Source organism: Terrapene carolina, unplaced genomic scaffold, assembly GCF_002925995.2.
Source record: "Terrapene carolina triunguis isolate 2854851 unplaced genomic scaffold, T_m_triunguis-2.0 Scaffold58, whole genome shotgun sequence".
NCBI classification, from domain to species: Eukaryota; Metazoa; Chordata; order Testudines; family Emydidae; genus Terrapene; species Terrapene triunguis.
In genome coordinates, this window is record NW_020664409.1 from 13,548,993 (window position 1) to 13,571,680 (window position 22,688).

Here is a 22,688-nt window from a genome sequence, read left to right on the forward strand (position 1 = left end):
CTGTGCCCGCAGGTGGAAAGCCGAGATGGCAGCCAGGTGTACTCTTATAGATGACAAGGAGAGACCTTCCTGCTTTAGGTGGAAAAGATAATCCAAAATCTGGGGCACTGAGGGTAGCGCTGAGCTGACCAGATTGAAAATCTCTTCACTTGGCCAGGTACGTAGCCCTAGTGGAGGGTTTCCTACTGCCCAAGAGAACCTGTTTGACTTGTTCTGAACAGGAGAGCTCGAATGGATTCAGCCATGGAACCTCCAGGCTGTGAGATGCAGCGACTTCAGGTTCGGGTGCTGGAGCCACCTGTGATCCTGCAATAGAAGGTCCAGGAAGAGTGGCAGGGTAATCGGGGCTCCCACTGACATGTCCAGGAGAGACGTGTACCAATGCTGGCGGGGCCAGGCTGGTGCTATGTGAGTGACCCAAGCCCGGTCTCTGCGGATCTTGAGCAGGACCTTGTGGACGAGCAGTATTGGTAGGAAGGCATACAGAAGTGGTCCCCCCCAATGGAGGAGGAACGCGTCCACTGTGGAGCCCAGAGTGTGATTCTGGAAGGAGCAGAACTGCTGACACTTCTTGTTGCGTCGCGTGGCAAAGAGGTCGATCAGGGGACAGCCCCACCTCTGGAAGAGCGAAGATGCGACGTCCAGGCAAAGGAACCACTCGTGGCTGTGAAAAGACCTGCTGAGGTGGTCCGCCAGCTCGTTCTGGACCCCTGGAAGGTACGACGCCTGTGGATCAACTGAGTGCTCTATACAAAAGTCCCATAACCTGAGGGCTTCCTGAAACAGGGGAGCGGAGTGTGCACCCCCATTTGTTGATATAGAACATCGCGGTCGTATTGTCCGTCATGACTGATACACATTGTCCTGCTAGATACGGGCGGAATGTCTGACGCGCTAGGCGTACCACCCTGAGCTCCCTGACATTGATATGAAGACAGAGATCCATCTGTGACCAGAGGCCCTGAGTCCTGTGGTTCCCAAGATGAGCTCCCCACCCCAAATCTGACGTGTCCGTTATTAGTGTCAGGGATGGCTGTGGGGCGGCAAAGGGGACTCCTGAGCACAGCTGCTGAATGTCTGTCCAACATAGGAGCGAGTCGAGGATGGGGCAAGGTAGGGTCACGATCCTGTTCAAGCTGTCCCTGGCAGGTCTGTACACTGACGGAAGCCAAGACTGCAGCGGTCGAAGCCTGAATCTGGCGTGCTGAACCACGTACGTACAGGCCGCCATATGGCTGAGCAGTTTGAGAGAATTTCTCGCGGTGGTGGTGGGGAACTGCCTGAGTCCCTGGATCATGGCGTCAAGGGCCTGGAATCTTGCCTGCAGTAGGAATGCTCTGGCTTGGGTTGAGTCCAGAACCGCCCCTACGAACTCTATCCTCTGGACCGGGGACAGAGTCAATTTCGCCTCGTTCAGTAGGAGGCCCAGATTCTCAATGGTGGCTCTGATGAATGACACCTCAGCTTCCACCTGAGCCCTGGATCGGCCTTTGATCAGCCAGTCATCGAGGTATGGGAACACCTATACCTGATGTTTCCGCAGAAAGGCGGCGACAACTGCCATGCACTTGGTGAAGACTCAAGGTGCTGCTGACAGGCCGAAAGGGAGAACAATAAATTGGTAATAGGAACTGTTGACCACAAACCTGAGGTACTTTCTATGGTTTTGCGCTATCGCTATGTGAAAATACGCGTCCTTCAAGTCGAGGGCGGCATACCAGTCAGCTGGATCCAGTGACAGGATAATGGAGGTCAAGGAGACCATGAGGAATCTGAGTTTCCTCACAAACTTGTTGAGGTCCCCCAGGTCCAGTATTGGCCTTAGGCCTTCCGTGTTAGGAAATAGCGGGAGAAGAAACCCTACTCCAGTGGACCCTCCTCCACAGCCCCCAGGGCTAGAAGCGATTGTACCTCCTGAATGAGAAGTTGCTCATGAGAAGGGTCCCTGAAGAGGGATGGAGAAGGGGGGTGGAAGGGAGGGATGGCACAGAATTGGATTGAGTATACCCTCTCTACCATGTGAAGCACTCAGTGGGCTGAAGTTATATGGGACCATGCACGGTAGAAAGGGGATAGTCGGGAGGAAAAGATAAGGCGAGGTGAATCCAGTCTCTGGGCTGGTGCGCCGTCCTCGACCACACCTTCAAAATGCCAGTTTAGGGCCAGAGGGCAGGCCTTGATTAGCAGAGGGATGTTGTCTTCTCCTACCGCTCTGGTTCCTCCTTCTAGAATTGTCCTGGCGGTTCTGCTGCTGGAACCTTTGAGGAGATTGTGGGCGGAATTGTCTCTGCTGAGTGGCGGGGATATGCAAGCCCGGGAGTCTTTTAGGCTGTGGAGCCGTTTGTCAGTCTTCTCTGAAAACAGAGTCTCACCCTCAAATGGAAGGTCCTGAATCGTTTGTTGGACTTCGTAGGGTAACCCTGAGACTTGCAACCAGGCCCCCTGTTGCATAGCCACCCCCTGTCGCCATGACTCTTGTGGCAGCGTCTAAGGCTGCCTGCAGTGAAACGCGGGAGACTAATTTCCCTTCTTCCACCAAGGCGGTGAATTCAGACCGAGAGTCCAAAGGGACGAGCTCTGTAAACTTAGCCATGGAAGCACAGGTATTATAGGAGTACCTGCTCACAATGGCCTGCTGTAGCAATACGGAGTTGTAACCCACCAATGGAGTAGATTTTTCTACCCACAAGGTCCAAGCGTTTAGCATCCCTATTCTTTGGGGAAGGACCTTGGAAACCTGGTCTCTCCCGCTGGTTAGCCGCATCAACGACCAACAAGTCTGGAGGCGGATGAGAGTAGAGATGCTCAAAGCCTCTGGAGGGGACGAAATACCAGCACTCATTGCATTTAGCAGTGGGTGGCAGAGAAGCCGGCATCTGCCATAGAGTTTTGGTGGTGTCCACCACCGTCTTTATGAGGGGTAACACTACCCGTGAGGGCCCCAAGGGTGCTAGGATGTCCACCATGGGATCCACGTCTTCAACCACCTCCTCGGCCTTGATGCCCAAGCCTTGGGCAGCCCTGCAGAGCAACTGTTGTAGAACTCTGTTGTCCTCTAATGCAGGAGCTATGGACTTCCCTGCCAACACCTCGTCCGGTGACAAGGAGAAGAAAGCATGTGCCGGTGGTGGAAGCTCCCTACGGTCTGCCCCGGATGGGTCACGTGACTCCCGGGGCAGCATTGGAGGAGGTGGTGCCGATGATGGTGCCAGGGTCGTAGGCGTCATAGCCAACATCAGCGTTAGCATCAATCTCACAGGAGGGAGCTGCATTGGCACGCTCACAGGAGCTGCCAGTGTCGGGGGGCCCGGTGCCGACATCGGCACCAGGGCCGTAGGTGCCTGCATCGAGGTCGACATCGACAACGGTGCAGGCATGGGAGACGGGTGTCTCGACGTCGTAAAGGCTGGTGCCGAAGTCAGAGCCGGGCACGGTACCAGAGTCATGACAGTGTTGATGACGGTGCCAGAGGGAAAGGCGTCGGGACGGTAGGTGCCGGGTGTGGGTGAACAGCGGAAGGCGGCACGAAAGTGGCGGAAGCGACTGAATACGTTGTTGAGTGTGGGCCCTGGGTTCCTCCCTGGCCCTGGTGATAAGCCCAGGGAGTCCAGAAGGGACACTGAGGCGGGTTCTGCCACTGCGGAGGCCACGCCTGCTGCTCCCTTCTGTCTCTGCCCAACCTCGCTCTACGGAGGAGCCGATCCTCGGTGCCTTGTACGTTGAGAGCTTGGGGAGCGGGAAGGCTCTCTGTCGGAAAGTGAAGGAGACGCTGAAGAGTGGCTCGTCTGGGGTTGTACTTCTCGAGGTTTAGCCAGAGAACGGTCGTCCGACTTTTTCTTCTTTTGAGGCACTGGCGAATGGGACCAATCTGGCTGGCCACTAGATTGATCCAGACTCTGGACTGATAACTATAAACATCAACTGGCAGGAGTGAGTGAGCGAGTGAGACTGAAAAGCATTTGCTAACTGCTGTATTCTCAATAAATGCGGCGTATTGCCTTTTTCCCTGAAAAAGATCCTGTGTGCTTCTTATAGGCATAACACAAGAACCAACCACTGGCAAGCAACTCCTTTTACTTCACAGCAAATATCAACCAAATATAAGAGGGATCTGCCCCAGAAGAAATCTCTAAAAGTGCACAGCCCATAACCTCCTGCCCCTTATGGCAGAGTTTGACCTCATACCACCTTCTGAAGATCTAGAAGCTCTTTAAAATATTTGAGTCCCCACCTGCTAAACAGATTATTGCCCCTCCTGGCTGGTAAAGGTTGGTGGAGAACAGGCTAACATATATTCTGAATGCCTCTTTTAGAGAAGAGATCACCCTGGAAAATAGTATAGTATGATCAATCATGAAAAAGCCAACAGTTGATGCAGTACACTTAATCTATCACTTCTCTCTCCAATCATCCATTTCTAGATGAAATCATTCAGAAAGCAAAATCAAAATTCTAGCTTCATGTAATATCTGCCAGTATCCTGGATACTTTGCAGTTGGGTTCCACAGCAGAGCACAGCATAAAGACAGTGTTGGTAGCACTGAAAGAGAACAGTTAGAAGTCACATATCAATGCTCACACTAGTTGACCTCTCTTCAGCTTTCCCATACTGGGTCACCTGCATGACATACCAGGACATAACAGTGCAGCACTGAAATTTGACTCCAAACATTCCTTTATAATGGGACCTGAAGTCCATCTGAAGGTCTCACAGGAGTCTACACTGTTCTCCCCCTTCATCAACTTCATGAGACCATTTGGAGAGGTGGTGAGACATTTGTTACCCTCAAGTCCAGTGGTACACAAACTATTTTAATGAGCTATTACATGTTTTTGTTAATACTTCAGCTTAAGATGACTTAGTTCTCAAATTTCTTCAGAATTCTTGGATGAATACTACAAAGTCCTGGTGACTTGTTGCACCTCAGGGCTTGTCTACACTACTGCGTGGAGTCGAACTAAGATATGCAACTTCAGCTATGTGAACAGCGTAGTTGAAGTTGACGTACTTAGATCTACTTACCGCGGTGTCTTCACTGCAGTAAGTCGACAGCTGACGCTCTCCTGTCGACTCCGCTTGCACTCCTCCTTCTGGTGGAGTACCGGAGTCGACTGGAGAGCGCTCAGAGGTTGATTTATCGCATCTATACTAGATGCGATAAATTGACCCCTGCTGGATCGATTGCTGCCTGCCGATCCAGCTGGCAGTGTAGACAAGCCCTTATTGTATTCATTTGTTCCAGCATTTCCTCAGTCTGACAGTACTTAAGCATTATTAGACCTGAGGTAGGTAGCTTCCAGTATTTTCTTTGGTGAAAAATGATGCCAAGAAATCATTTAACGTCTCTGCAATGTCCTTATCCCCCTTAATCATTCCCTTTACTTCCTGATCTGATTATCTTGTAGGATTCTTGCTTCTGACATACTGAAAGAATTTCCTCATATCTGTTCTTAGAAATTTATTTGCTCTTCAAATTCTCTCTTTGCTATCCTAATTATTATCTTACACTATAGTTTATGCTCTTTTTAATTGGGCTCACTAGGGGTGGTTTTCCATTGTCTGAAAGATATCTATTATGTTTTAATAATCTCTTGAACATTGTCATTTAAAGAGTGTTTTCTCCTGGTCCATTTTGTCTACAGATATTCATATATCTGCAACTCCATTGTGATATGTTTAAGTATTTTAATATCCTCATTCTTTTACTTTAGGGACTTTGATTAGCATCCTCAATTTTTTCAAATTAGTTTTTCTAAAGTTTAGGATCTCAGCTGTCTTTTGGTAAAATATTTCCTATAGGATCTTGAGGGGACACACACTGAGGTAGCAAGTAGGGTTAAGAATCTTGTCATTTGTTCTGATCATAAGAGTTCCCTGAACAGTCTGTGTGTGATCCATATATGATTTACTGTTGTTTATTTAGAGTTAAGTACACTCACAAAAGAATGCCTATCCTGGGCTCTACATGCCCCTGGTCAAATGAAAAGCACACTATAAATATAAATACAGAACAAAAATAACAGGATATTTCCCCCATGCTCTGATACATACAAGATGGCAAACACTATAACAAGTCAATTAGACCAGAATATCTATTCACTAAAATTTCACAAAAGAAATGTCATCCCCAGTCTTTTCAACCCTCCTCAAAAATACGCCTGCTCAGAACTATGGATTATCCATAGCTGGGAAAGGGCAGCAGCCACTTGCTAAGTAATACAGATTGAGATAAGCACATAACACTGGTGTTGTACTCTGCACTGGTTTCCCAGTGAGAAAAGTTCAGTTTAGGGTCTCTGAATAGATATTCAAAGCCCTCCATGTGATTGTCCAAGCTATCCAAGAGATCACCTTCTACCCTGAGCCTCCAATAATAGTTGCATTCCACTGGAATTAAACAACTGTCAACCAACAGGGAGAGCCTTGTGAGACAAACCTTCCACAGGAGCTGGCACTAGACTATAGAACATATCGCCTGTACAGATAATGACCGCTAACCTCACGGCATTCAGAACTTAACGAGCAACTCATCTCTTCAACTTTGTTTCTCTCCTCAATAGCTCACAGACATACCACACACTTTTTCTAAACAACTATTCAATTTACACCAACAGACAAAAAAAGAAGAAAAGACTAACTGATTTGTTACTTTCTTTTTAACACTCTGAAGGCACTCAGATAGTGTAGCATTGGGGGTTAAGTACATAGACAGACATGCAGACAAATAGGCTAGTCAGTCAGGTGTCAGACCTGGTATGAAAGTTCTTTTCCAGTTGTGCAATTACACAGACTGCACCTTTATTTTTTATCTGTGATGACTTTGCAAGAGTGATACATGTCCTTATGATCACAAAGCTCCATTAGTGTAATTCCCTTTTAATAAGTCTCTCAGCAGGTCTTTCTCAATGATTACAGTTCTTTCAGAATATAGCACTATATTGGTTCACAGTTTCAGCTATCCTGGTCATATTATACCTAGCCTGCTCCATATACTTAATAGAGCATACAATGGGCTTTTTATTACAATTTTTTCATTTTTAAATTGTTCTCTTTTTAAAAGGAAACTGACAGGATCTCAGTAAATACAATAATAAAACACAGTAAAAGATAAATGATTTTAAAAGTGAGTGGTTAAATTTAAAATGGCCCACCTAGTTTTCAAAACCTTTAATTGTGAAGGCCCTGATCACATTCACAATCTCCTTCTACGCTTATTCTTAAGACTTTGCATTCATTCCCATTTTCATGAAATCACCATGATTTCCTTTAGCCCTAACCAATGGAACACAGGATCTCTACACCTAAGCAAGCAGACTGAAAATGCAGTTAAACTGTACATGATTTGGGATATACAGCCAAAATATCCAGTAAAAGCAAAAGTTATACAACACTAACAGAAAAAAAAATCCCTTCTAAAATCTCCACTCAATACATTAAAGTTACCATACACTTGATATACGTGAGCACACATAAAAGGTACATATCTACTTAAAAATACATAGGATGCCATTAGCAATGGTTTACATTGACACACACACACACATATATATATATATATACACACACACACACACACACACATACGGTATATATCTTGCAGATACATGCTGCTGATACTGGTCAGGGTCATTTGGAGGGTCAAGGTCAGGCTAGGAAAGAGTGTTTAGGGAATTATGTGGGGAATACCTCAGAAACCTTCAGCTCTGGTTGCTGCTGTCCTCACAATTTTTAGAGGAGAAAGACCACAAATCAATAGTGCGGAGGATCAGTAACAGAAGTCTAATGTAAGTGTATAAGGGATTCGATGCACAGTAGATAAGGTGCGAATAATCCAGATTGCCAGTGCCCATCAAAATATTTTCATATGTAACATTTTAGAATAGTTTATTAAAAAACGCACATGTATAAAAAAGCTGAAATAAAGCCCAAATGGCTATAATTGTATGGATTTTCACTGAGTTGACAAAAGGCACAATCCTGACACAATGCCCCTCTCCAATTTTTTCCCTGCTTTAAACCATTGGGATGATACAGCAGGTCAGTGAAAAGGTCACCAGATATTTTTTTTTTTAATGGGCAAAACAATGTATTTTTCTCTAGCCTTGTTCTTGGAAATAGTGAAACTGTTTTGGCTGAAATTTTCCCCAAAAAATTCTGCCTGAAGCAGACACCAAGTATGGAACATTTCAGCCCAAACAATTCAAGTTTGGTACCGTCATGAGCAACAGAAACAGGGTCTTATAATGGGAAGTGTCAGGCAACCTTAATAACAGGGCATGCTACGAGCCACACCTATAATTACAAAACCAGTTTTCTGTGTTTCATTTTAGATACTCAACAAGAAAAAGGAAGATGGAATGCTGGCATTCAAACAAACAATGACAGACGGTCTTCTATCTACTTTCACTGTGAAGCTCCAAATTTTTAAAAGACTTAGTTTTCTCAGTTTTTTTAAATTTCAACATTCCTGAAAGGTAATACACACTAAACTTTTGGGTGTGTGTGCGCTCACGTGCATGGACAGGGAAATAGTTTCCATCATTGTTTGGTCAGTGTAAGCACAACAAAAGGGGAGAGGAAAAACATTTTTTTTTTTAAATTTGATTGTACAACCACAAAAAAATGGTATGAGGACTCATGGCCCCTAAATGAATTATTTAACATTACTTTAAACTTTTTTTAAAAAACTGACTAGATTTCCTGTTTGCAGGATTTTTTTTTTAAATATTAGTATCAGTACAGTACAGTGTTTATGTATTGTACGATTAAATGAAAACTCTTATGCAGAGAATGTTCTACATTTCTCTGATTATTAATTAATACACCATTTCGTCTTATGGAGCATCCTTTACAATATATGCAAGTAAAGAACCTGAAATTTAGTGAAGATTGGGAACATCTATTTTTATTCAGTGCTCAGTGTGCACTACCATTAGTACTGCACTTTAACTGAATTTTCCCTCAGGGTGTAATCTCAGAAATTTACAATAAGTTATAATACACACAAAATGTCATCACACACACTTCAGTAAGAGTCTACATTAAGCTAAAGGGGAAGAATTACACAGGAAGTTTCAATTAAAGAAAGTAACAGGTGAGCATTTAAGGTACTGTGCAAAGGACAGCACAAGTCAAACAACAAACCCACAGTACGGGATATTGTTAAGGATAAAAAAGAAAGACAATAAGTAAAGAATTAGTAGCAGGAAGACGTATTTGGATATAAAGTTAGAAAGTGAGACTCGGGAGCAATAGAGACATCATGAAGAGTTTTGAAAACCATTAATAAGTTACTTTGTAAAATAGGATATATTGCTGCTGAGGAGCTTTTAAGTACATCATAAACTTTGACACTGCAGCATGCATCACTGCTCACCTGAAGCAACAACAGTGCTTGCCCATAGTGTATTTTCTATGCTGAGGCTTTCGTGAACAGTTGGATCACTGTCTTCCTGTTAAAAATATGAACAACATGTAAATCAACAATACTCTACTATCCAAGTTTATAACTAGAGATTTGAGGATGATGCCAGATCACACACGAATAAAAGCAAGAATAAAAGCCTGTCAAATAACTTTCCTGTACCCTCAGGCTAGCCATTCCACAATAGTATTCATTGTATATGGATTTTTATATGTATGTAAGAGAGGCCATCTTCCTTAGATATTCAAGTGAAATACTTCATAGATATTACAGCCAGAAGGGACCACTAGATCATCTAGTCTGTCCTCCTGTATATGACAGGTGATTACATTTCACCTAGATACCACTATGATGATCCTAGCATGCTACAGAAGAAGGCAAAAAAAACCCTGAAGGTCCCTGCCAAACTGACTTGAGGAGAAATTCCTTGTTGATCCCAAATCTGGCAGTTTGACCTTGTGCATAAGAGACACCCTAGCCAGGCATGTAAGAAAGATTATTCTCTCTACCACCTCAAAACACTGGTGAACCCTGTCAGGTGCCTCATCTCTAGCTTTGGCAGATCTCTGATGCTTCAGAGGATGCATCAGAATGCATCTAGGTGGTGAGGATGGGATATCCTTCCTAACCCCGGAGGCAACTGACTGCAGTCCTGAAGCATGAGATTTTATCATAGTTACTGCCTTAATGCAGAGCTGCAAATGTAATGAGCATGCTGAGGACAATGCAGGCAAATCTGTTTTCTCTGTAGCCCATGAAAAAAGGGGGATGAACAGGGGAATTAATAGATTCACAAATTTCAAGGCCAGATAGAACCATCATCCATCCCAATCCCATCCTAACGCGCATGTGTGCAAAATTTCCTCCAGAAACTTGATTAAAGCATATATTTTAGAAAGATATCTATTCTCATTCTAAAGACTCTAAGGGCAGGTCTACACTAACCCCCCAATTCGAACTAAGGTACGCAACTTCAGCTACGTGAATAACGTAGCTGAAGTTCGAAGTACCTTAGTTCGAACTTACCTCCGTCCAGATGCGGCAGGCAGGCTCTCCCGTCGACTTCGCGTACTCCTCTTGTCGAGCTGGAGTACCGCAGTCGACGGCGAGCACTTCCGGGTTCGACTTATCGCGTCCAGACAAGACGCGATAAGTCGAACCCAGAAGTTCGATTTTCTTGCCGCCGAACTACCGGGTAAGTGTAGACCTACCCTAAGAGATGATTAATCCACCACCTCCCCGCTAAGCTGTTTCAGTGTTTAATTATCCTCACTGCTAGGAAATTGTATCTTATTTCAAAATAGAATTTGTTTAACTTCAACTTCCAGCCATTGGATCTTGTTTTGCCTTTGTCAGCAAGACTGAAGAGCCCCCCACTACCAGATAGCTTTTCCATGTGTAAGTACCTAGAGACAGTGATCAAGTCACCTCTCAACCTTCCCTTCGATAAGCTGAATAAGTTGAACTCCTTTAGACTCACATCATAAGGCTTGTTTTCTGGCCCCTGGATCATTTTTGTGTCCCTCCTTTGAACTCTCTTCAGTATTTCCATACCCTTCTTGAAGTGTGGAAACCAGAACTGGACCCAGTATTATAGTAATGGTCTTACCAAGAATGTGTGCAGAAGCAGGATTACTTCCCTTCTTTTTCCTGGTATTCCCTTTATACATTGAAGGATCACATTAACCCTTTTTGCCACTGCACTGAGAGTTCATGCTGAGGCGATTATCAACTATTGATATTTGATACCCTGAATGTGACTTTATTTATGCTCATACAGAGTACCACTGAAGTCAATGGGGCTTCACAGCAGCATAGGTGTATGCCCACGTGGATCAGTTTACAAAATAAGGACCTAAGTACATAGTCACAGATTAATTAAAATAACTATTACACAACAAAAAGAAAATGAGTTGCTCTATTCATTATGATCATGTTAGTTACCTTTTATTAGTAACTTTTTATTTTTTTCACCACTTTCTTTGTAACTCCAGTGACAAGACAGCAACCTTAGGTAGTTTTATAATTCTTAATATTCATATGTACACTCTTACATAGCTAAAGTACACATTTAAAATCTAATAGGAAAATCTATCCATGGTTACCTGAAAATTTCCTTTCTTCAAGTAATAAGGTCCACAGACCCATCAAAATAGGTATTCCAATCTGCTTGCAGCTTGAGGGCAGAACCAGACCAGTCAGTAACTGGCAACAGAGGAATGACCTGTCTCCTGAAATTTCCTCCATTTGAGAATTTCCACAGCCAGAATAATTCAAGTTTATTTTCTGAAATTCTAAGATCATATTCAATATATTTTGAGGCAAAAATCACAACAATTTCTCTTACTGCAGCATGGTAAACTTCACCTGCTAATGACAACACACACAAATCCTTGAAAAAACAACGAGGAGTCCTTGTGGCACCTTAGAGACTAACAAATTTATTTGGGCGTAAGCTTTCGTGGGCTAAAACCCACTTCTCTCTATATTCTGGAGGATCCATTTGTCTCCAGGGTGGGCCCAATCTGAGGAACTTAATTTTTGAAGAAAGGAAATGTTCAGGCAACCACAGATAAACTTTCGTATTCTTCATGCCAAGATCCACAGATCTATTACAATGGGACTTACATAGCAGTGTGGAAAGTAGAATCATCCTTTAAATGTAGGCATCCAAAAAGTAGTAGTTTACATATAAATATCTCTTCCATCTTCCTTTATGGGTGGAGAAGACTTTTGTCAAAACAAAGGAAATGGCATTAGCTAAGATTAGAGGACCCACATATAGAATTAGGTGAACTAATGGACATCTAGCAGATTTCAATACAGGAGATAGCACTACTCTGCCCTGGCAGTGTCAGTGCTCTTAAGGACTAAACTTTGATGCTTACCTGAAAGAGGAAGATTTCTTGAACATATTTAGGGAGTGAAATGCTATGACAGTTGTGAGGATTACCTGTCTGAATTAAAGGTATAAACTCTGTCTCATTAGAGAAAGCTCCCACCTTCAAAAAAAAAAAAAAATCAAATCTGATTGGAGACAATAGCCACCAGGAGGACTACTTTAAAGGGCTATGAAATATATTGACACCTGATGCAAGGGCTCAATCTGAGGAGTGTTGTAAGGAGCAGAATGAGGTTCCAAGGTCCAGTTCTATGAACTTGCAGGAGTTGATGTCCTCAGGAAGCTTTTAAACGTTGGGTTTTGTACAAAACATCCTCTTTTTGCCCATGTTAACAACAATATACCACACAGACTTGACCTATTTGCTTGGACACTCATATAAACACAATTAAGTCCTCCAGGGTTATGGTGACTCAAAGGTATGTTTCATTGGTTTAACATAGTAGTACGGACTGAAGAATTTGTTCTATTTGTTGACTTCTCTTTTGGGGTCCATGAGAGCAATAACACTTCATCCAAGTATTCATTTAAAACTTGTCTGGTCCTGGATGGAGGACTGATCTTGCAATAACTGACCTCTTCTGTAAGACAAAGACATCTGAAGATCCAGCGCTAGGTTAAGCAAGTTTGAGCACCATAGCCTCTTATCAACTGGTAACTCATGTACAAACAAAGCCATCTTCTCCCACAGATGGAACTGGTAATGGGCCATCACTGCCTAGTAAATTAGCTATTTTAATCCCAAGAGAAGAAGAGAATACCTTTCTCCCAAGGGTATCCATCTTCTTCCCCTGACTAGCCACAGGAACTGAATGGGCTTGACCAGACCTGAACTTATTACTAGTTGCAGTAACCACCAAAGAAGGTGGCATGAAGTGAGCATGAAAATATGCAAACCCCTCATGAGGTATCTGACAGAGTTTGTCCACTTTCTTAGAGGTAGGTTGGCAAGAAGCGGAGGTAGGTAAAATGCTGTAGCGGGTTGCAAAAGACCATCCAATATGGGTAACAGCATCCTATTCCTGGGAGGAGCACCATGAATGTCAAATGCAGGATGTGATGCCTTTTTCACAGTAACCAAAGGTAAGTTCAAAGTGGATGCAATGTGACCCACTAGTTCACAGAATTGCAAAGCCTCCTGAGAAGGAGATAATGCAGAAGCAACACCCACATGCTCATCAGGCAACAATTCAGGAGCTAAGTCTGAATCAAATTAACCTTCCTCAAAAAGAGGAGCAAACTTCTCATCCTCTTCTTCAGACAAAGCGTAAGGGACCACTGACTGAGTTGCAGATGGATCTGATGGAATCAGATCCGAAGATTCCTCAACCGCTGGATTTTTAACAGTCAGAACTTCACTTCTCCATCCACAAACTGGATGATTCAGAAACTCCTGTGTAGGAGCCCAGTAAGTCCACAGAGCCCAGGACTTCCAGTCTCTCCAATAATTGGAATCTAAGAATATACCCCCAGGAAGAGGCACAAACTGTCCAGAAGACAGGGAAAACCCAGACTTGGGTGACAAATGTGGATGGTTTAGATGTTTTAACTCTTCCTTTGTCCTCTTCAAACTGAAGATCTGATCTCAAATCTGCTACGGATCTCACTAGAGATAGCAATGGCACCAGAGGATGTGGTGACATAGAAGGTGAGGAGGATCCTCCTGATGATTCTGTAGGAGTCTTAGAAGGAGGAGGCAAAGATGGATCTGGAGAAAGACTCACAATATCTTCTATTTTACTATTCTTTTCAAGAGAAAGGGATATAGCTCTCAGAACCCACAAAGCCTTTCTCTTCCTCTCTCACAATGGTCTCTCTTTCGGATCAGATGAACACACAGATGCTGAACGATGAACATCATCTGTCACAGTAATAGTCTTTTTTGGATCTGACAACAGCCCGGGAGTTGGAACAGACAATGGTGCTGACCTTACAGGCTTAAGCGTTACTGAATCCAGAGAGGCTTAGCTCTGTAACCCTGGACTGTGAAACTGAATGCAGAACTGATTTAGGTTTCAGTCAGAACTGCAGAATATGTATCTGAATTGGATAGATCCGGTAAGTCTGACCCATCGGATCTGGCACTGTTCACAGTGGCCCTCTTCTCCCTCACCTTTTTCTTCTGAGTCAACACAGCCAGAACTGAGGGCTTGGTCATAGGCTCCCTAGCCGCCATCTGGAAAGATGGTGCCTCTGACATCCTAACAACCACTATGGAGGCAAAAAAACTGGAGGGAACTTGATGAGGCAAAGGCATTCCCCTGCCATCAATGACTGACAAGTTGAGTTCTGCCCCTAAGCTGCAAGCAGACTGAAGTGTCAGATCTGTACCAGATCTGTGGACCACAGCATGAAGAAGGATTCTGAGTTTTAATAGAAAGAGGGAGATTATATTGATACAACAGTTTAATTTTTTATTCTGTTAATCTTGTATTGTGAGATGGAGAAAACCCATTGCACCAGTGTAGCCTTTTTCTTTGCAGTATATTTTTGTGCTTTTGTTTTTGTAAAGCTTTGAATATACTAACATCAGACATCAGAAGAAAAGAAAAGCGTACATACACGGCTGTGAAAATGCACAAGCAATTATATAGTGGCTTTCGGCAAGAGCTCTTTGCTCTCTAAGAAAATAAATTTAATATGTACCTTTTAAAGTGCTTTCCCCGTGTTTTAAAAGTGGATGGCAGAGATAAAAAGATGAGCAGTGTTCACGGAAAGCTGGATTTTATAAAGCCAACTGAGAAGAAGCATCTCATCCCATGTCGGCTAGCCTCTCTTCACCCCAGACAGGCTGCCTCTTCTAGCTGACAAGTGAAACTACTAAGCCTCTTTTTTCTGCTGCAACCACAGTATGTCCAGGCAGCTGAACCTCCTTACATTCATGTCTTACTTGTCAAGATACTGACTGGTGCTGAAACTCACTTGGCTTCCACGTGCTTCTCCATTCCCATGACCATTTTATTGCCTTTCCTCTACTGCTGCTTGCTCCCTACCCAACCTGTCTGACTCTCCCTCACCACTGCCATTCTACCCCAGGCACTGCACATCCCAAAGTCCAAAAATAAGCCATTATTTACTTAAGTATAAGAAAAGCTCCAGGAAACATTTAGGGTCTGATTTTCAGGTTTGCATGTGCAATTCTATTGCCTGTCTACATGTACAATTTGTATCACCTCTGTACACAGGTGTTACTGTTAGAAAGGTGAAAGTGCACAGTTATGGATAATGCTTAGGTAAGGAGAGGCCAGGATGAGCAACACTGAAAATCAAAACTCTAACCTCGATTATGGGGTGGAAAGATAAATGGATCTTAAAACCCACACCTTAGATAAAGAGGATAAAAACTTGAGGATGAGTAGAGCAATCCATGAAATTAATTCTTTTTTTCCCCACACATGCTACAATTAAGTTCTTCTGAGGGAGAAGAGTTGATTTCCCAGAGTCCCAGATGAACCTCACCCTAAAGACAAAAATTTACAATTCTTTAAGGCCCCACATAACAGGTGGTAATAGAAAGATACCTGTGATGATCTTGCCTTACATTTGAGAGACATGAATGGAGTGGATTGAAGGGAACGTGTACTTGTGAGATCAGAGAAACAAGAACTGAGGTTGGAACTTAGAGTACACCATTATCAACTCTGTCCAGTTATACCTTTTTTAGGGAATTTCAGGGGAGTATGCAACTGGAGAAAAGATTGAAAGAAACACCGTAGGGAACTAGAAAGATTTTGTACAGGAAGTGAATATCAAGACAGGAAACTCTTTTAACTTACGAGACAGACAAAATCATCAGGAGAGTTCCCCATCTGTTGAATATCATGAAAATAATCCATCTATCCTAAACAGCTGCTGATATTGACCAAATTTAATGTACAAGACAATAGAGAAGTTAACAGAAAATCCATTTTGCATGGCTTAATCCCAAAGAACAACTCTCAGACACAGCGAATGCAAAAGATGACTCAAAATGGGTGCATCATCGTCTCTCTGAACCTGTAAAACCTAATCTCATACCACCTAACACAGTACAATCAGACCTAAAGAGCTAGTTTATTGTCCCTTAGTAAAAAGTGTGACGTTTAGGTGAAAACACTGGGAAAGTTAAAGACTATGATGGAATTCCATCATCACATAAGGGCCAAGTTGTACACAGTACCGTGTGCTCTTGCAGAGGAAGCAATGGGGCATGTAAGACACTCCCTATATCACAGATACCAGTGCCAGGAAAAGGGAAGCAACCTCCACAGAGCCACTACTCACTCTTCTAAGTGGATAGGCAGGAAGCAGGCAAGCAAGGGTGGGTAGTGTGTGCAGCTTTAGCTCCTTTTCGCACTGCCCAGTGCAGTTGTGCTGGCATGCCAGGGGAAATATACTGGACCAGCTATCAGGCTGGCTCAGGGTACACTCTTCCCAGAGCTGTGGAAAATCTGACTTAGTCACAAACAGCTATCTAGTCTGCTCATTGGGCAATGCACAGTGCTTGTGGCAAAGCCACAATTTAACCCTCAAGAAAGAAAAATTCCATACATGGAGAATTGGCCACTAGGACACAGACTAGTCTCATTACCGTAGCTAACTTAACAGCTACCAAAAGAGACAGCTAATAGGACCGATATTCGCCAAGTGTTTTAAAGATGTTCCATCAGTTTGTTCAGCACCAGATTTGTGTCCAAAGAAGGTAGAGGTTCAAGAACATGTGGGAAGATGTATGGTACCCATCATTTAAGGCCTCTTGTAACTTGGCTGCCCAAAGATAGAGGTTCTCTTGATAAGGAGATAGATTTGCCCAGTCACAATAAGCATGCTAACTGTGCTCACAGCAAAACCACATTCCTATGATATAAGCAAATTATGGAAAATAAAAACTGCAGCTGACAGAGGGTCAATGACCTTGCTGGATACCCACGTCACAAACCTCATTACTTCAGGGAATAGTGTTTTCTCACTAAGTATTTAAATGGCTTCTCAATAAGTACATACCCTGAGCATTCCCAAGTCTGGTGTGCAAGATGGTACTATACTGCAAGTCACCAGACACAGAGATTTTGGATCAAAGCTCAGGATTTGGTCCAGTTTCTACCAGAATATCCTGGAGATTTAACTGATAAAAAAGAGGCTCTTGAGCCATAAGCAGCAGATCTTGGGAACAAAGTGAATCAAGCATAAGAGGCAGTTTTCCGTCCATCATATCTTCATCTTGAAATTGGAGGAAAGAAGAAGAAACCCCAACTCCAGGTCAGAGCGTCAGGGATCACTAAGAACAAGATGAACTAACACTAAATCTTTAAGAACCAACTTCTTATAAAGAAGGTCAAGCAAGCAAAACTAGTCCAACAACTACCTGCCTACAGTGACATTATTGAGGAAATTGGTAGCAATGTTAAGCTGAATGCCAGCCACATTTACTGTGTGAACAGCACAAATTATATATGGTATATATCATTCTCCATATACAAATGTCAAGAGCTACAACATCCCAGCTCTGAGGGTATCCAGAATTGGCAGCAGTGATTTTAATTAGTGAGCTACAATGTATTACCAATTTGAATCACCTGGATCAACTGCAAAAGAAGCAACAAGTTGATGGCAATGACTATACAATCCTATATGACTCATACTCACTGTTTAACAAATAGGACCTCCTATAACATGTAATTATAACAACAGATGATGAATTTATAATTAAGGTTATGATTTGGTCACGGTAGTCATAGCAATTGTGAATTTGAATAAAATCTGCAAAATCTTGGACATGGCTATAAAAACACATTTGATTAGGCCACCAAACTGAGTAGCATTGCAACCTGGTGCATAGCATCACAGGCCACCCAGGTTTGTCTATTTCCAGAGGGGCAGACAGGACAAACCCGAGTGACGTTCCAATCCCATGTACTAGGTCACAATACCTGGAGTGTGGAGCCAGGCCCACCCATTGGTCTCCAAACACCCTCTCCCCATGCCCCATCTTTAAGAACCCCCATTATACTCTTGTGTATGTTGATGTAGCAAAAACCTAGTGTTTTATTATTGTGATTTATTTTTCCCCTCACATCTCTGCTGTGATATTCACTACCAATTTCCATACCAAAATTGGAGCCTTGCTTGTACCACAAGAAACACACAATAACGCCCCACATTATCCTTGCATTTACTCTTACATTGAATAAGAACAACAATATAAAGGCAAATATCTTTTAAAAACCTGATGTTCTGTTTCATTAATACTACCAATGTGACAAAAAATGCTGCAAAACCCTGATGTTGCAAATAGAGTATGAAATATTGGTGAATCTCAGTCCACTGTTTCATATACAGGCACCCTAAAAATAAAATATAATAAAATAAAACTCTTCCTTAGTACCCTTGCAGAGATGTCAATCTTTCTCTGCGTTTTTTAGGGATGTTAATGAAAAAAAGTTAGTAAGGTTTGATAACTTTTTTGCACATACTTTGATTAGAAAAATGGAAACATGTTAAGGTAAGGAAATGCACAGCTACAGCACCCAAACAACCTTCATTCTGCCCTTACTGACTTCATGAAAAACAACACGATTAAGACATTTTAGTGTTTGTGTTCTTGAACTAGATTTAACCGATTTTTAAAGATGTCAGACATTTTCTCCTTCTGACCTCTCTCAAATTGTATCTTTAGTGGGCAGAGCTAAGAGGATTTAGTTAACCTGACTGGCCATTTCCATATGTTAATATGAACAGATTTCTTTTATGTTAAACTCTGAATTTCCTACATTTATAATGCTTGGATTGGGGATAATTACAACAGTCCTACAATTTATTTTACCTTAGTTCTATACTTTCAACAATAACTCCATCTTACTGCAGGTTTTGTAGCACTTACCAGCATACCAGTGAACAGGGCCTCAAGGAATGATGCTGCTTTCTCAGCAACTTCTTTGGCTCTCTTAATATGGAATTGGTAATCAGGCCTCAGCTGGCACTGTCCAACTATGTGCCTTGAGACTCATTTTCCTACTGCAATTTTCTAACAATTATCAATGATTAACAAGGATCTATGACCTGTCCTGCAGGGTAACGGTCAGGTAAGTTTACCTGCATTATGCTTCTTTTCACAGACAACAACCTTATGGTTATTGTGTAGTCTCTTCACATCCTCATCCTTCCCTTTCCCATTATCAACAAAAACCAAGCCACAAAAACAACCCCTAAGAACAATAAATTACTGCTATAAATTTAATTTAGAAAATTAAAGTCTATTTTAAAATTAAAGAACAAAAGCAACAAACCGACAAAACAAAAACAAAATTCTGGAGACAGATATTGGAAGGTTTCTTTTCAGAGTAATTTTGGGCCTAAGTCAAGTGTATGTGGCCTCTTTCCAGTTACCTTTTATTCTTTTAGGGACACACTGAATTTTGAAAATACAAGCTTCTCACGTGGAAGTCACAATAGCCAGCATAGACCAACCGATATGATTTACACTTAATTTAAAACCATGGATCTTCAGTGTAGAAAAGTTAGCAACTACTTTGCCTCACACTACTGACAAATGTCTAAATGATCAATTTCACCTCAGCCTGTGATATGTATTTTAGACAATATATATTGTGGTTGGAAGTAAAATGAATATTAACATATTATTTTGAACTATGTCTACAACAATACTACTACATCTGGACATATAAAGTTCTCAATTTCTAGTTTCTACTTTAAAAAAAAACTTCATGGCTTTGCTAATATAATTTCCTGCCATTTATTGTCAAAAATATTGCTAATAAAATACTTCTATAACAAGGGCATAGCAAATGCTCATCTAAAACTCAGAGAAAAATAAATTGTGTTTAGATACTGAAATGATGGGTTCCACATATAGAGGAAAGTAGAGAGGTTGGGATAGACACAGGTACGTACGTAGGTATTACTCACCCGTGTGAAGGTACCTTCAAAACTGTGAATATCCAATTGTGGCTTCTGAGCATAAACATAAGCACTGATTGAAAAAAGATCCTGTAATACATAATACACTTACTTAATCATCAATTGATTAATTGCATATATATATATATATATACACACACACACAACTAAGCAACTATTGTTCATTTTAATGTTTTTAAAATATCAATAAATTTATTTTCTCCGTGAAGTCAATGAGAATTTTACTCAAGTAAGGAATAGGATCAGACCCTGCTTACAGTACATCTCATATTATACAGGGTTTGTATGCTAGAAAACGTAACGAAAATATCAAGTTTGTACAAATGTTAGATGCCACCTATTGAACTGTTTTGTATTTATAGCTTAAGTGTGAAAGGGATTTCGTTTATTGGAGGTTTCTTTTAATAACTTAATTTAAAATGAAAATTGTATTCTCCTGATTTTTTTCCCGTTAAAAATAATTAAAAGGGTTTTCTGCCTCCTTATTGACAATCATGGGCTTTTTTTCAGCAAGGGAGAAAACGGCTGAATATATGGGGGAAATCAATGAAACTGAATAAATGTTAAGTGCTGTCAAATGACCAAAGTTAACAAAGAGGGGGAAAAAAAAGATTTTCCCCTAGCTCTTCTGTAACAGAAAGCTTAGATTTACTTAATGTCCTATGGGAAATTAGTTTGGTGGTCTCAGTCCAGTGTCCAGATGTCCACATCAATACCACCTCACCCCCCATTTAGAACTGGCACAGTGAATTTGCTCCTGCTCTCATTGTAGTAGATGTGAAAAATTCCATCAACTGCAACAGGAGCATGATAAATCAATGGGATTACTCACATGCTCAAAGTTAGGCACATAGTTAATTATCTTGAGTTGGAAGCTATATTAACAATGTTGCTGTCTGTGTCAGCAGATAAACCATTAACTAAATGGACATGGAGACTGAACTATGGTCATCCTGCTGAGCTAGTCCCTCCAATTGGGGGGAAGGCAGATTGGCAAGGCAGCAGTGAGTCTTGCAGTGTCACTGTATAAACTGTACCTATTTTGTTTACAAAAGACTTCTCAATCTCCAAAGCTATTAAGACAGCAACTTTCTAGAGAATTAAAAAATTTACACAATTTTATAGATTGGACGTTTTTCTACATTTTCAAATATATTCTATGTTGTAATTGAAATCAAAGTGTATATTATTCTTCATTACAAGTATTTGCACTGCAAAAGGAACAAAAGAAATAGTATTTTTTTCAATTCACCTCATTACAAGTACTGTAGTGCAATCTCTGTGTGGTGAAAGTGCAACTTACAAATGTAGATTTTTTGTTTGTTACATAACTGCACTCAAAAACAAAACAGTGTAAAACTTCAGAGCCTACAAGTCCACTCAGTCCTACTTCTTGTTCAGCCAATCGCTAAGACAAACAAGTTTGTTTACATTTACAGGAGAGAATGCTGCCCGCTTCTTATTTACAATGTCACCAGAAAGTGACAACAGGCATTTGTATGGCATTTTTGTAGCCAGTATTGCAAGGTATTTACGTGTCAGATATGCTAAACATTTGTATGTCCCTTCATGCTTCGGCCACTATTCCAGAGGACATGCTTCCATGCTGATGACGCTCGTTAAAAAAATAATGTGTTAATTATATTTGTGACTGAACTCCTTGGGGGAGAATTGTATGTCCTCTGCTGTTTTACCTGCATTCTGCCATATATTTCACATTATAGCCGTCTCGGATGATGACCCAGCACATGTTGTTCATTTTAAGAACACTTTCACTGCAGATTTGACAAAACGCAAAGAAGGTACCAATGTGAGAGTTTGAAAGACAGCTACAGCACTCGACCCAAGGTTTAAGAATCTGAAGTGCCTTCCAAAATCTGAGAGGGACGAGGTGTGGAGCATGCTTTCAAAAGTCTTAAAAGAGCAACACTCCGATGAAGAAACTACAGAACCCGAACCACCAAAAAGGAAAATCAACCTTCTCCTGGTGGCATCTGACTCAGATAATGAAAATGAACACACGTCGGTCCACATTGCTTTGGATTGTTATCAAGCAGAACCCGTCATCAGCATGGATGCATGTCCCCTGGAATGGTGGGGACATATGAATCTTTAGCACATCTGGCACATAAATATCTTGCAATACCGGCTACAACAGTGCCATTCGAATGCCTGTTCTCATTTTCAGGTGACATTGTAAACAAGAAGCGGGCAGCATTATCTCCTGCAAATGTAAACAAAGTTGTTTGAGCGATTGGCTGAACAAGAAGTAGGACTGAGTGGACTTGCAGGCTCTAAAGCTTTACATTGTTTTATTTTTGAATGTAGTTATTTCTTGTGCATAATTCTACATTTGTAAGTTCAACTTTCATGATAAAGAGATTGTACTACAGTACTTAAATTAGGTGAATTGAAAAATACTATTTCTTTTGGTTTTTTTACAG

General features: G+C 41.8%; 1 protein-coding gene across 1 annotated transcript in view; it reads right to left on the reverse strand.

Moving 5' to 3' along the window:
- The window catches only part of ATP9B (ATPase phospholipid transporting 9B (putative)), a 280,545-nt gene that overhangs the window by 134,278 nt on the left and 123,579 nt on the right, over positions 1-22,688 (reverse strand). Inside the window, exons 9-10 of the mRNA XM_024206823.2 lie at positions 20,233-20,313; positions 9,378-9,453 (exon numbers count right to left, since the gene is read on the reverse strand). Of these exons, the coding sequence (XP_024062591.1) occupies positions 9,378-9,453; positions 20,233-20,313 (157 nt within the window). The remainder of the gene's footprint in view (positions 1-9,377; positions 9,454-20,232; positions 20,314-22,688) is intronic.